The 15204-nt window shown below is 44.8% G+C and overlaps 1 protein-coding gene across 23 annotated transcripts in view; it reads right to left on the reverse strand.

Annotated features, from left to right (window-relative positions):
* Nucleotides 1-15204, reverse strand: part of KIF1B (kinesin family member 1B) — a 90071-nt gene that overhangs the window by 73728 nt on the left and 1139 nt on the right. For 21 of the 23 annotated variants that reach the window (XM_072977562.2, XM_072977559.2, XM_078379220.1 and 18 more), the window contains exon 2: nucleotides 9394-9573. In XM_072977562.2, the coding sequence (XP_072833663.2) occupies nucleotides 9394-9499 (106 nt within the window). In that variant the 5' untranslated portion in view covers nucleotides 9500-9573. Of the gene's footprint in view, nucleotides 1-9393; nucleotides 9574-13695; nucleotides 14155-15204 lie in introns of those variants that run through there. The other 2 variants (XM_078379215.1, XM_078379213.1) reach the window with 1 other exon arrangement.

Here is a 15204-nt window from a genome sequence, read left to right on the forward strand (position 1 = left end):
GGATCAGAACCAGGCATCAGTTGAGGAATGGACATCCCTCTTATTTCTCTAAACCATGGTTTGGACTAAAGATTATGGCTGCGTTGCTTCTGAAAATGCAACGTTTACTGGTTCATGAATAAAGCATTAGACTAGCGAGGTCTGAGTACAAATTCCTCTTTGGTCGATGCTCTCCAAGTACAATTCAAAAAACAATGCAAAACATGCAGATTCAGGAAAAATGAAACCATCGACTATATATATATGCGTGCGCACACATGCTCGTATTGTGTGTAGGTGCCTATTTAAATTATGAAATCATTCACTAAGTTCCTCCTCTTTTTTTTTCTCTCAATCGGCCAATAAAGGTACCACCTGTTCCGGCATTTGTATAGCGGGATGAATCTGCCCGCTATACAAAAGGAGACCAAGACAGGGGTCAGACTCAATTGATCCATAGCGTCCCTTTTCCAGCTTTGCAGTTTGGAAGATGATGGCAACAAAGATGACGTTAATGATTACTACAATGGGATCCCACCCAAGGGTGTGCTTTGTTCTGCTTTGTTTCTTAAATCCAGGCTCCTCGTTCACTCAGAAATGCAGATGGCTCCAAGATTCACAATAGCAAATGGACGGATGAATGAATGAATGAATGAATGAATGGAAGGTGACCTTCTCCGGGAGGAGGAGGAGGGGCGAGGCCACAAAGGAAGGGAAGCCCAGACAGCAAAATCTGCAGAAGGGACCTGGGGAAGGTTAACTCAACATAGGCAGCACAGATGGCAATCGACTTGGGTCTGTTTTGTACATAACCCTCATATTTTAAAAATCCATTATTTCTTACAGGATGGTGCAAAACGAATGACCGCTTTTTAGTCAACGCTAGATCTTCTCAGGTGTAACACTTAAACAGACATCATCTGAGGGCTGGCAGAGGTGGGGGGAGCAGTTGTTAAAATGGTCTCTCTGCCATCTGTAATTTGGACAGCCCTTCGAGAAAGACTCTCGTGTTCAATGCGAGAGAAAAAACTCGTGAGTTTACCACGATTCCGGTTCGACAGATGGGGAAAGGAGGCTGAGAAATACGAGACGCGCCCAACGTCACACCGTGAGTCAATGGAGGCAGAAGCATTTGAACACCCATCGCCCAGAGCCCACACTGGTTAGTCATCTTAGAACCAGGCAGAGTCTGCCTCGGAGCCATATCTAACAGCTGAGTGTAGAGAAAATGTGGGATGTAAATAAAATGGATCCTTTTAAGCCGTCTGTTCACTAGATGTTACTATCAGATAAATATGATGGTCAACATGCACTGCTTCCGTCCAAGGTTCCTGGAAACTGACCATTTGCTATAGTGTCCCGAGGTGAAGCTTTTGGAAAACACAGGGCCGATTAAAGGAATGTAAAACTGCACCCTTAACTCAGAAAGGAGAAAGGATTCTTCTTTTTTTTACCCTTCCCCTGTAAAGATATAACTAGAAAAGTGCTGGACTCTTTACAAAAATGTCATCAAAACAATCTAGAGGAAAAGTTCCTATTACACCAGAACCAATGCAAAGAAGTGGGTCTGCCCCAGCCGTAGAAGGAGCCCCTGCTTGCTGGCCATTCAGGAGGGATGGCCTTTTTCAAGTTAACTGAAATAAAGGAAGAAGACCACACGCACAGACCCCCCCATGCTGTGGAATGGCTTGAACTGGAAATTCATCAAGACAGATTCTGCTGCGTAGGAATTCGACTTCCATACCAAGAGGAGAAGGAGGAAGGGAGTCAATCCTGAACAGCAGGAGGACAAGGAGGAGGAACAAGAAGAAGAAGAAGAAGAGAAGAGCCAGAAGCTACTGTGTAAAAGCTCTCATCCTCAGCTGCTCTAGCAGATCCAGTTGCTATAAATATCAAGTCTGCAGCTGCCATTTCAGGACAGCATGTCTCCTCTCTAGTTGCTTCTGAGCCGAACTACCACAAAAAGGCACAGATCCATCTTTGCCTGGATCCCCCACACTGGGGACAGGCTAGCTGGTGCCCTCTACAGTGGGGTCTCTACTTAAGAACGTCTCTACTTAAGAACAATCCCACTTAAGAACAGCTCCATTTGCTAAATTTTGCTTCTACTTGAGAACAGAAATCCAAGATAAGAACAGGGGGAAAAAAAGCTTTCCTGCTCTTTTTTTAACCTTAGGTCATCTTAGGTTAAAAAAAAATTCTACCCCTAGTGGTAGAGTACGTATTAACCAGCTCTGCTTTAGTTCCTATGGGAACTAATGCTTCAATGTACGAACACACCTCTACATAACAAAAAAACAGCCAGAACGGATTAATTGGTTTTCAGTCCATTCCTATGGGAAATCTTGCTTCAACTTAAGAACGTTTCAACTTAAGAACACCATTCCAAAACGGATTAAGTTCTTAAGTAGAGGTTCCACTGTAGTTTCTATGGACGGAAAAGAGCAGATACGGATTAAATGGTTTTCAATGCATTCCTATGGGAAATGCAGATTCAACATAAGAACTTTTCAACTTGAGAACCACCTTCCAATACGGATTAAGTTCTTAAGTAGAGACCCCACTGTACATGGTTTGGACTACAATTCTTCACAAGCCCTGGCCAGCACGGTCATTGTTGGGGATGATGGGAGTTGCTGTCCATATCTGGAGGCTGCCTACCCCTGTTCCAGTGTGTAGCATACACACATTTCACACAAGTCAATCACTAGGGTCCACCTTATGGAAGATTTTCTATAGTAACATAGTAAGCCATCAAAAAATCCCACATAGGGCCCGGAGACGCTAATGAGAGGCAGGAGTCTTCAAAATAATTTTGGTGTATGCTGAAGATGCATGCAAAGCAACAGCTGCACCCTGAAGATATTCTTGCCCCAAGCACAAAACAGATTTTAAACAGTCACATATTAGCTCAGGAGGATTCAGTGACCAGTGATGGTTATCATGGATTTGAAATGAGGTCAGAGCACGCTACCGTCCGAAAACAACTCCAGAAAGCATAAAACCACCCAAGAATTGTCCACAATCAAACAAAAAAAAGGGGGGGGGAGTCGTGTGATCCTTGCACAGACTCCAAGGCCAGGGGTGGATCCTGGGCCAGGGAATTTATCAAATCATCCTTCACCTCACTTCTGGTAGCAGTATAACTCTGCTGGCTCTTCCAGTTCTAGTTGAAAGTGTCACGGATAGAACCTGGGACCTCCATTATTACTGTACGGTAGGTAGACAAACGATGGGATCCAGACCCCTTCCTTCAATCAACAGCCTTTCCTTAAATGGACAGGGGATGGCACAACAGAGAACACAGAGGCACATTTCCTACAGACAAATGAACTGTGTTCAGTTCACGCCAGTTTTCTGGACGAAGGCTTTGATCACGGGGAGCAACTCTTCCACCAAAGGGCTAAACAAATTTTTAAAAACTTCTCTGCAGGCGAGGGTTCTGTGCTTTCCAAGACTGCTCATTTCTCACTGGTTTCAAAGCGCACAAGTCAGAATTTAGGCAAGAGGCAAAAGATTAGTTTATGTGAATGAAGGTGGCTCTCCGTCTGCCTGGCTGCCAATTCCCTCACTTTGTCTGCCAAACGCTGGAAGAGAGAGGCTAGTGAGAGATGGCTTGACTTGAGCAGGACGAAATTAGATATTTCCCTTCCTATCTCTGTCTGCCCCACAGGGCTTGGAAGGAGGAAAAGGAGCAGCTGCTGGCCCAGAACTGGACCCTCCCGTTTGGGGCAAATCTGACCCTAAGCTAAACTGGGGATTGGGGGGGGGGTCATTTTATCAGTCATTCAGAAACAAGAGACCATCAACGAATTACGCATTACACAAAGCAAAGGCCGAAACCCTCCACTGTCATTGCCACCTAGTTACATGAGATGCTAACATGAGCCCAGAAGACTATGAAATGGTACTATATGTGTCTCGATGACTGGCCAGTTGTTGCTATGCTGTTACAAGTTTATTTGTTTTTTTTTTGTTTGTTTGTTTTTGTTTTGGTTTTTTGGTTTTTTGGCTATCATTACCTGAACAGTTTATTTTAATTGTTGGGTGCAATTCTGTGGAAAGGCAACATACAGGTGGACTGGAACACACAATGACTTGTGGCACGCCCCAACAGCCTTGGAGGAGGATAAGATAGGCTATTATCTATGTGTTGGAGGGAGATAATTCTTCCTTGCCACAGCAGTGTGGCTATCTGAAAATATCCAGCTTAGATACGATTATAGTAGCAGACTTTACATGGGGCTGCTTTTGAAAACAAGAATCAGTTCATTTCTGGGCACAATTCAAAGTGCTCATTCTGAACCTGCCAATCCGGTTATAAGTAACTTGGGACCACTGTCTTAGAAGGGCAGAGTTGGAAGGGACCCCCAACTCTGCCCTATTCAGGAGTTCTTCGATGTGTCTGAAGGCCCATCAAAACGACCTAAATGTTGATCTCTGTATCAGAGGCTCGCTCCTGGATGTTCCCGCTTTTGGAGATGAACGTGACAAAACAATCAAGAACGTGGTCTCTCTAGTGGTGGTGCAGATCCACCAGATGATTTACCCATTTATAAATAGCTGGGACACAGGAACTGCTCTCACTAAAGTCGTATCGCTCAGTATCTACTGTAAGAAGCAAGGGTTGGTTGTCCAGGGTCTTAGACAAGAGGCCTTCCTCAACACCTGATGCTATTCAGTTACAGATGTTCCCTTGGCATGCAAAAAAAATTTTTAAAAAGAGCAAAGCCAAACAACGCACCCATGCTCTACCTTTATTTTGATAAAGAACTGAACACAGCGACTGAGCAGGCACTCCCTCCCAATACTTTCTGTGGCCTTGCCAGAGCCTAACCGGGCTGCTCAGCTTCCCAACTCCAATCTGTTCAAGTCAGCATCTGTGACTCTCGCTCGCTCCTGGCAGATGGGGTCGTTCCACTGCTTAAGCATTGAGTTGAAGGGGTTTGGGAATCACCCAATCTCATTTCGAAATCGTTAAAGATTATCCAATAAATTCAAGCACTACAGAAGAACGGACAAAACACTGCAAAGAGAGAGGGGGGGAGAGGGAGAGAGAGACCCCTCCATAGAGAAGGAGATAGTAATCTGTCTCTTGTCTCTCTCTCTCTCTCTCTCTCTCCCTCTCTCTCTATTTTTTAATTAAACAAGTAGAACTTGCTTTCTAGGTTTTGGTTTAAAAGGATTTCAGCTTACAAAGGCAGGCAGTTTGCAGTTTTAAATGGAGCTGTCAGATGCTTGTGACTAATGCACTTTGAACACGTTTTAGAAATTAAAACCCCCAATACTTCTGCAAATCTTATTAAAAAAAACTGCACCCTTCATCAAATTTCTCCCTCACATGCCTACATATTATTAACATGAAGTGGGTGTTCTATTATATTTCCATTGCATCTGCAGAGCAACCCCCAGCTCTAGAAAGAATTTCAGCCAAAAGATTTCACATGATCAATGGCAGAAGACCGACTATTACGCTCCACCCTGCTTATATTTCCTCTTCACATCATTGTTGGGAACCCCTCCTTCATCGAGAATGGACTGCATACCCAGTGCATGCCATGTTATAGACATCCTCCTGACGAACAGAAATTTGCTTTTTAAAAAGCTTAGATGTGGGAGGTTTCTGCATAGTAGGTAAGCAACAGTGAATCTATTAACAGAGGTCACCTGTTCCTTTGGAAATCCCTGATTTTTCTATAGGCCTGATCATTTTGTAAGGACGTATTTTGAGACCTGGTTGAGGATGCCATGCTGGGCACACTGGTCTAGAATTATGACTCACTGAACACAGTATGACTTAAGTCCAAGTGAACATGTACACAACTGCACTGTTTTACATGGTGTGCCCATGAAAGAATGCCATTTATTGTGTTTCGTGCTTTATAAGCCACTTTGAGGGCATCGTAAAAATGTATAATGAATCTGAAAAGCCTGAAACTGGCTTAGCGACACGTGAAATCAGCAAAGAAGCAACACTCCCATCAAACAACTGCCTTGACTTTCCAGAACATTCTGTCTTTCTAAAACATACACTTCTCCACCCATCTCATTATGCTCATTATAAAGAGTATTTTCCTGGACATGAAAAATACACCAGTGGGGAAAAAGAAACAGTGAATATCAGCATGATCCTATCTGTCAGGATGACTCGGTCTTCCAAATCACCATTCTACTATTCCTAAACTGTAACCTGGTAGAACTTCATATGTTTCCTGCCTGCTGAGGCTGGAAGAGGATGATCGGAACTACAGCCCAACACATCTCGAGGGGCACGTTTAAGGAAGGCTGAAGTAATGCTGTTGACTCTATGCCCAGCCCTTTGGTCATGAATGTGCCCTAGCAGTGGGGAAAAGAAGAAGAAAAGACTAGTTAAAATGTGATGGGTGACCCTTCGTAGGAGAGAATCTCTCTCCAAGTTCTGGGGATGAATTTCTGCTGTTGCTAGGGTAGACAAAGTGGGAAGTTGTTCTCCACCAAGAAGCCTCGCCAAGCAAAAAATATACTGCCCTCTGATAAGAGACATGAACCCACAGTTCTTGTTCTTAGGCATATGTTGAAAACATAACTATCTCTGTAAGCTTTCCTGGTAGAGCTGAGCCTTAGTGTCTCTTTCAAGGGTAACTAAAGTACTGAATCCTGATGCTATATACTGCTTTATCTTGTATGTCTTCCTGCACACAGGTTTGAAAACATTGAAATCTGATGTAAGCAGTTTTAAAATATTTGTAAATAAACAGAGTGCTATGGTTAGATCCAGTTGTTACTCTCCACTACACCTGACTCACTAAACGGTTGTGACTTGTGCACTCAACACATATTGATTGAATGGGTCTACTCCACTTGGACCAGCAAGCAACTTAGCCCCTAGTGAATCGGGGCTAAACGGATCCCAATGCCTGACACCGATCTGAGCTGCCGAACAGGAGGAGACAGCTTGGGTGTGAAGTATGACGGTGGTTTTCCAGCTGCTGTCATGTGACAGAAAAACATTCCCTTGGATTGTTTTTGCATATGATGAAGCAGCCAGAAGTTCAGTCACAAGAATGGCACTAGAATTATTTCATGGGAGCACATCCCAGATTTCCTTCCTGTTCTGCTTTTCAGACAAAACTAACTTCTCTAGAAAAACACTAATGGCAAACCTAGGAAGGGCATAACAGACCCTGCTCTGCTAATAGTTCCACAAACAAACTTAAGGAGAAGAGAGATGTTTGCCAATTTTTTTTTTTGTTTTTAAAGGAATCAAAATTAGAAGCAATTCCACTGCCGAGTCCACAGGCTGGCAGATTTCAGGCATCCAGCATTGACTTTGTCTTCTTTACTCGAATCAAGGTCTACCACCTGGGGAAAGGAGGTCTACATTTTAGACTTAAAAGAGTCCTGAGCCCAGGGATTTAAATAGCAGAAATGAAGGCCAGTCTAGACTTCTGCAGTTTGCCCAACAATGATCTGCCCGTTTTGCCCTTTCATGCCTATGAGTTATGCTTAACTGTAAACAGATCACAGCGGTGCAAGATGTCCGGGGAACCAGAGGGAAATCCACTTCCTCGACCTCCCACCCAACAAAGAGCGATAGGCTTACCACAATTCCAGTGCCACACATCAGATTCAGCCCAAACAGGAGTCAATCACCACACAATCAACCCCATCCTCATTTTTCCTTAAGCAGACAAATCCCGGCCTAACGTCTCCTCCTGCCTTGCATCCCAGGTACATCCTTCTGCCGAGAGTGGCCAAAGACACCAAGAGAAACAGTGAAAGTGGTGCATTCTTGGCCAAAACCACACGATAAAAGAAACACAGGATTAGAGGTTAGAGACATTTTTCTATTTTTTTAGTGCATGTTTTTGCATCTAATCCCCAAACAGCATTGCAGTTTTACTGCTGCCCTTTCAAAAGAAAACTGCAAGGGCCTATAAAACAGTTCCTATGAAAAATGGTCCTCAAACCTTTTGCCATGGACCCCTTTCCCTGCCTTCACGCGCTCCCTTTTCATCACATGCCCTTTTTATGCACATTCCTGGCATATTTTCCACCTAACAACACGGGAGAGGCTTTCTGTGGACGGCTCCCCGCGTATCTCTAAGGTTCTTTTCCCACAGTTATTAATGGCCCAACTGACTTCACTGGAACACTTGCCGCTTCAATCTGCTTTTGTCTGCCTGGAAACCTTCACCAAAAGACGACAGGACTAGCGCATGCCCAGAAAAAGAAAAGAAAAAAGATAGACACAAAGGAAACCTTTCCCCATTGACTTGGCCCTTGGAGCACTCTCGTTTTCTTCTAAAAAGATTTTCCTTTGAACACGACTGCTACTACAACTAAATCACAATTATGTCTTTGTTCAAATGACATCAGAAGCACGTATGAAGAATAAGGTGCTAGGTATGTAAGATATTATAATTATAATTATGTTATAGTAGTCTTAGAACTGCAGAGCTGGAAAGAACCCTACGGATCCTCAGGTCCAGACTGTGTCAAGGAGGCACCGTGGGGAACTGACCGCCTCGCTTCCACAGCCAGAGATCTAAACTGATCCAGCTGTCGGCACCACGCTTTTAAAAAACATACAGACAAATCAGAATGGGCTTAATTCTAAGAAAGGTGTTTGGCTGCACAAGGGAAGGTGATAGGCCTGGAGAAGAGTGGAAAGGACACGGCACTCTTCAAATTCCCCAAGGCTGTAAAAGAGAAGAAGATGGCATAGATGTGTTCTCCGTTGTCCCACTGGACTGGACTCAGCTCCGACGGGCTGTAATTCCAGGAGAAGAAATACCGGTTGAACCTCCTTAGGAGAAAACTCTTGATAGTAGGGAGGGCATGGTCAATGGAGCCACAACTTGTGGCATCAAAGTAGACTAAGTGTGACCCTTCAAATCGTGAAGAGATGGCAACTCTCCGCATCTTTCGCCACATTAAACGTGACTGAGGCTGCTGGGAGTCCCAGCTGGACAACAGCTGGCAGCTACCCTGTGCCCGGCCCTATCGCTTCCCCAGATGTCCTCAAGCAGATGCTGGACAGTCATATCTCAGGGATGTTCTTGTTCCAGTTTTCTCGCTGGAAGCAGGGGCTGGACTGGATTGACTACAATTATCTGATTCAAAGATGTCAGGGCGCAAAAGGAGCACAGCCGCTTTTTAGCAGACGAAAACATCCTGGTAGCCCGAAAGGGGTGTTAGCAGGCCACGTGGGGGTCAACCTTTTCCACAAGGACATGGAACTAAACATGTGCGCACAAATCTGGACGAGTCCCTCTGCCACTGTCAAAGAGGAACTCGCTCAAAAAAATCACCACACCATACAATACCACCTGCACTGAGAAGTTCCCAAATCACATTACACCTTCCAGTTCTAATAATAAACAAACAAACAAACAAACATTGGCAGGACGTGAAAAGCCGTGTCTGACTTACTGGTTGAGTTGCCTTGCATTTGGATGATGCATTTGGACTCTTTGCTCGTCTCGCGGGAGTTGAAGGGCCTGACCCGGACCGCCACCTTGACAGAAGCCCCCGACATTTTGACGCCCCCTTGTGCGTAGTCCAGAAACCAGCTGCAAAGGACTTCCCACAAGTTCTCTCTTCTGGAGTTATCTGATAAAAGAAAGGAGAAAAACTGGTTTTCATTTATTCTGGAATACAGATCTGGCAGCTCAGTGGAGTCAATCCCCCTTATGCAAAAATTAACATCATTTCTTGGCATCCCAAGACAGCAAGGATAGCGCCACTCCCCGCTCACCTAGCTGGTCACAGTTAAGCAACAGCTCCAGAGACACTGTTTTCAGTGTCCCACCCCCAGGAACAAAAACGGAATCTGCAGCATTTACATCACTTTTGACTCAGAGCCACTGAAAGGGTAGCCATCCTCTGAGCGGTTTGACAGTTTTATTGGTACATGTGACATGCTAAAAACAATTCTGCACACATAGAAAGTCCCAGGGATCTCCCAGATCCATGGAGGAAATGAAAAGGGTTTTTCTGATGGCTTGGCTGTGCAAGTCCGACCTTCCCTTCTCCTTTCTGCAGAGTGGCGAAGGGAAGGCCTCCGATACCCAGCCAGATTTTCACTTGAAAACAGCTCTGTCTTGTGCAGGTGCGCACAAATACAGCAGGGAAGCTCACAAACTGGGTCCCACCTCTAAAAATGCCACAGCAAAAACTCCTTCCAACTTGGAAAGAGAGCACAGCGCATCACTGACAAATAACGACACGTCCTTAGACATGCTTAAAAACAGCTCTATGTGAATCAGCAAAGAGGCAGGTTAAAGACAGAAGACATCGTTCACTTCCTGAACGCCTTTTTAAAAAGTGACTTAAGAAACATTACTGTCATCGTTTTCTAGCCTGTATTTTTAAACTGAAGTCTGCAAATTATCTGTTTGCTTGTTTGCTTCCTTGTTTAAAGGCAGGACATCTTGGTGTTCCACCTAAGAAGAAAAGTTGCAACCACAATGCACTGCAGGCAGAGAAAGCGTAGATTTCCCATTTGGGTTTATTTCTTCGGGGGGGGGGGGTAAACTTAGCTAATAAACTCAGATAGGAAATCTATGTGTTCTCTGCCTGCAACTGGATTGTGGTTCCAACTTTTCATATTAGATGGAACACAAAAAGGAGGAGGATGTATTCTTCTGTTGGAAAGACAAGGAAGACAAGTTGGTGTCATTAACACATATACAAACACATCACACTTTCAAATGCAGAAGTGACTCTGCAACATGCCAGCTTCAGATGTACGCTACAACTCCTAGAACAACAGAAGGTGCCAACACAACATGTGACCAAAAAAAGGGAGTTAAGATTTCTTTGGCCCCTATTTAACACAGCTTTCACCACCCTTTCACCAAACCTCTTGGTCCTGCTGGCTGGGGACCAAGAGCTTTGTAGTCCAACATATAGAGGACATCCAGCCAGGAAAGGCCAGTTCAATGGTTTAGCCAATGGGAGCATTAGCAGACTTTCTAATAGTTACACAATTGGCTGGATAGCTCAGTGGGCTAGGTCTCTGGCTGTGGAGCCAGAGGTTGGGAGTTCGATTCCCCCACTGGGCCTCCTAGGAGAAGAGCCCGCCTGGGTTGCCTTGAGCAAGCTGCAGAGCACACCCAGGGGAAGGGAACGCTGAACCACTATCGAGTTCTCTCCCTGAAAAGGGCCAACCTAAGTCAGAATTGACTTGGACGGCACATGATTATTATTCGTTACACAGCTGGGACACAATTTTTCCTTTTTTCACTTGATGCCTAGCAGGAGTCAAGAGCTCTCTAATTTGTACCATAACTCACAAAACAAAGGACACCAGTAACTAAGGGTTTCTTAGTGCCTGAATGTAACTGAACAGGCATCAACACAGCAGCAGTTATCTTCCAGATACATCTGGAAAAAAAGCTAACAAACTGGGAGATGAAGTCCAAGGTTGTGATGCTGTAAGCTTTGCTTTCTACGGTCTTTTCTGTGTAACTGATCCTCCCTCCCTAGAAGAAAACTGAAAGGATTCTGGCCAAATGGACGGAAAGCTTCTAGTAACATAATAAAAGTACATTATGTACTCTCAAGCTCTCTACTTAAGTGGCCTCCGGTAGCTTCTTAACAAGGATGCAACCTTCCTCCTGCTAAGACCAGGAATTCACATTAAGTATTACTTAAAATCTCTTTTTCCAGGAAGACATTCCATCTCCGTCCGAAAAGCATGAGCGGCTCTTGCATTTCTGCATCTTCCACCATTTGTAGTCTCCGCATGATGACGGTTATGAAGGGCAAGAGAGAATCACATAGCTCAGAAAAGGGAGTGGGGAAGACCATGTGTTGCTCATGCAAAGTTATTTCCTTTACAAGTTTCCTTCTTGTCTCTCCTGTAACTGCCAGGCTGGCTTCTTTTAAACTCCTTTGGGCCGATCCAAGGGTTTCACATGTCTAGAAGAAGGCACATGAATGTGCAGCAGACAAATGCTATGGGTCAGATTTCTTTTGGCAGCCATCTGTCAGGGGAGAGATGGAGGCGGCTGGGGAGATTAGCCAGAGAGGAGACCAGAGGGGAAAGTAGGTGAACCCATGCTCTTTTTCCTCTCCCCTTCCTCTCTCTTCTTCCCCCAGCGGGGTTCTGGGAAGAACATTTCCTCTGCAGCAGGCTTCACAAACCAGGCCTAAGGCCAGATGTAAGACTGGGCCAAAGACCAGGTATGGGCCATGGACTGCAAGTTGCCCACTCCCCCAACATGACCTGATAAAAGAGTCTGCCCTACTTCTAAACAGAAATTTTTTTCTGCTTTGTTTGACAACATAGTCTGAGCAGTGCTCCCTTTCTCTCATAAAACCTCAGAAGAAAGAGAACACAAAAATACAGAATGGCGAGAGATAAGGATTTGTTTCTTTTCAAAAAGATACGGTTAAACATCATTTGGCGGGCATTTTGTTCGGTTCATACTCTGCATGTCTTCAGTATGCAAGATGTAACACAGACAAACAACAATTCAATGCCCCATTCTTCTGAACAAGCCTTCCTTAGTAAGCTTCTGCACTGGCATCAAAAATGCTGCTTAGGACGATGATCAAACCACTAAAAAATGGAGCAGGCTGCTGGACACAGCGTTCCTGAATCTTGTTAGGAGGAAAAATCGGACAGAGATCAGAGCAGCCTAAAACACACTCAACAAAAGCAGAAATTCTGACTCTCGTATTCTCTCTCTCAAAAACGGACAGGTATCAAAGAGAGATGCATGGGAAAACATAACTCAAGACTGGGGCACATGCCAGTCCTCCAGATGTTCCTGGACTGCAATTCCCATGATTGCTCATCATTTGATGTGCTGGGGAGGACCCTCAATTTGAATTAGGTGTCAAGGCTGCTTATATAAAAGCAACCATTTAACAGAACCACAGTAAATATGACCTAATGAAGCTTCACAACCAAGATGGTTGAATCAATAGGAAGCTCAACTGGATTTCCTTACAAACATAGCAAGGATATGCATGGCACCTTTTTAATTAACAGCCTACAGCCTCACACAGGAATCCTAACTGCTGCACCATGACTAAGAGGACAAGAGAAACAAGGCCAGAGATTATGAATATATGGCAAAGCTGACTCAGTGGAATCAGTGAGCTGAAGAATCTTGAATACACAGTTTCTATATGGGCAGAGACATCACTTCCATTTTATGAATACAACGTGCTTAAATGTTTTAAATTTAAACAAAAGCAAAAATGCTTCCATCTATCCAGATAGATGTCAGTCATAAACCAACATTTTTGAAAAGATTCTACATTATGGAAGCTTGAGAGGGAGGCTTCCCGAGCAATCCTACATGGCTACTCAGAAGTAAGTACCACCGAGGGTAATAAGGTTCATTCCTAAATACCTGTAAAAAACAAACAAACAAAAAAAACCAAAAGCCATGGTCTTAAATACCTTCCACCGTATGTTTCAATAACTCCTTCACAGTGAATTTTAAAAAGTCAATACAGTCACTGCACCCAGCATTACAACCTAACAAGACAAAGATAAATACAGAATAGCCAAATTGACCTGGGCAAGCTAAAATTTTTCAGACGTCAAGCTTCAGAGAAACAAATGGAAATGGAAGACCTGTCAATTCCCAAAGCCCCACCCCTGAAAATCCGCCACGAGGAGGAATACAGAAAATCCTGTGAAAATGTGAGCAAGCAGCCATGGAGGCGAGATGGTTCACTAAGCCAGGGATTCCAAATGAGCCCCGCTTCTACCTTTCTGCCCCCTTTCCTGACGAAGCTCCAGCCGGACTGTCAGCAGATCATCCCAATATGGCTGCCCCGGCAATTGTGCTGTGCGGGGAGGCAGAGGGATGGCGGAGGCCAAGAGGAACACATCAAAGGAGAACGGCAACTGTTCCCGGAGTCGACGAGGCCCCAAAAGAGAGGGGGAGGAACGGAAACACAGGGTTCCCCTCCGCCAGCCCACCCCTCCTAAACAAGTCCCCGTGGGCCGGCGTCAATGGCGAAAGGCAAGAGAAAGCCTCTTGTTCACCCCGCCCTGCTCGACGGAGGAGAAGAGCCAAAGGCTGAGGGATGCTCAGGCCGCCAAAGAGCTTGAGGCCGAAGGGAGGAGGATCACAAAGCAAGACGAGGTGAGGGTCACATCTTTAAAGGCATCTTCTGAGATCATTCACCCCGGCAGCCTCCGCACCATTAGGGAAGGAGGGATCTGGGCCTCTTTCCCAAGGGAACGCAGCCAGCTTGAACTCCCAGTTTAACAGGCCAGCATTTTATCGTGGTGGGGGTCTCCCTTGCCAGGGAATCCTGCCAAAGCCCTGTGGAAGGAGCCCCTGTGTGTAGTAACGTATATGATCTGGCTCTTGCGAGGAGGGTGGGGGTTCAATAACCAAGCTTCCGACTTAGCCCCATGCTGTCCAGCTGGAGGGCATTCCTCCATCAGCATTTCCAAGGCCGGCAATCAGGCTGTCACGAGATCTCAAAATCAGGCTGTCCCCAGCTTCCTTGTGGAAAAGGTCTTTGGAACAACTTACACCGCGAATGTGGGCGGAAGAGGAAAATAACTCGCAACCCAAACTGATTCACGGAGGGAGAACCAAATTTAAAAAGCAAAACAAAGAAAGGTTCGAGAGATGGGGCTGCTATTCTAGGAAAAAGGACCATCCACAAAAATTGCTGAGAAAAATAATACAATACACGATATAATATACTCTTCCGGTTTCCTTGTGGGTCAAATGGGGAAATTACAGGTACCTATCTTTACAACATAAACATCACAGGCCTGGGCAATTCACAGGCAGTTCCTATCTTCAAATGGCATTTAAGCACATACGTAGTGCGTCATCACTGCACACACCTGTCCCCCCCACCTCGTCAATGACACAATCCCCCGAGTTTACCACGCCACCCCCTAAGCGCTTCAGCCATACGCTAGACTCCAATGACCCCTCTGGAACTCAAAGGTTTTGTACATTAAGGTTTTCCACACGAGACTAAATTTAGCAATGGGGACTAATCACTCTCACTAGGGCTTAATTCCCAAATGAAATATACACTAGAGTTCTCTGCACTAGGTATAGGTGGATACGAAGACAAAGATATAGACCGATAAACAATTATATGTTCTTTTTGTCAGCGTTTAGAATTAGAGGAATGAGGCTTACAAAGCAGATTACTTATTAGATCTTGTGTTATTTTTATTCCCACACCATTTTACTTATCTCATATTCTGTTATTACACATGCCACTTATAAGCTGCTTTGT

This window comes from Pogona vitticeps, chromosome 7, assembly GCF_051106095.1.
Source record: "Pogona vitticeps strain Pit_001003342236 chromosome 7, PviZW2.1, whole genome shotgun sequence".
NCBI classification, from domain to species: domain Eukaryota; kingdom Metazoa; phylum Chordata; class Lepidosauria; order Squamata; family Agamidae; genus Pogona; species Pogona vitticeps.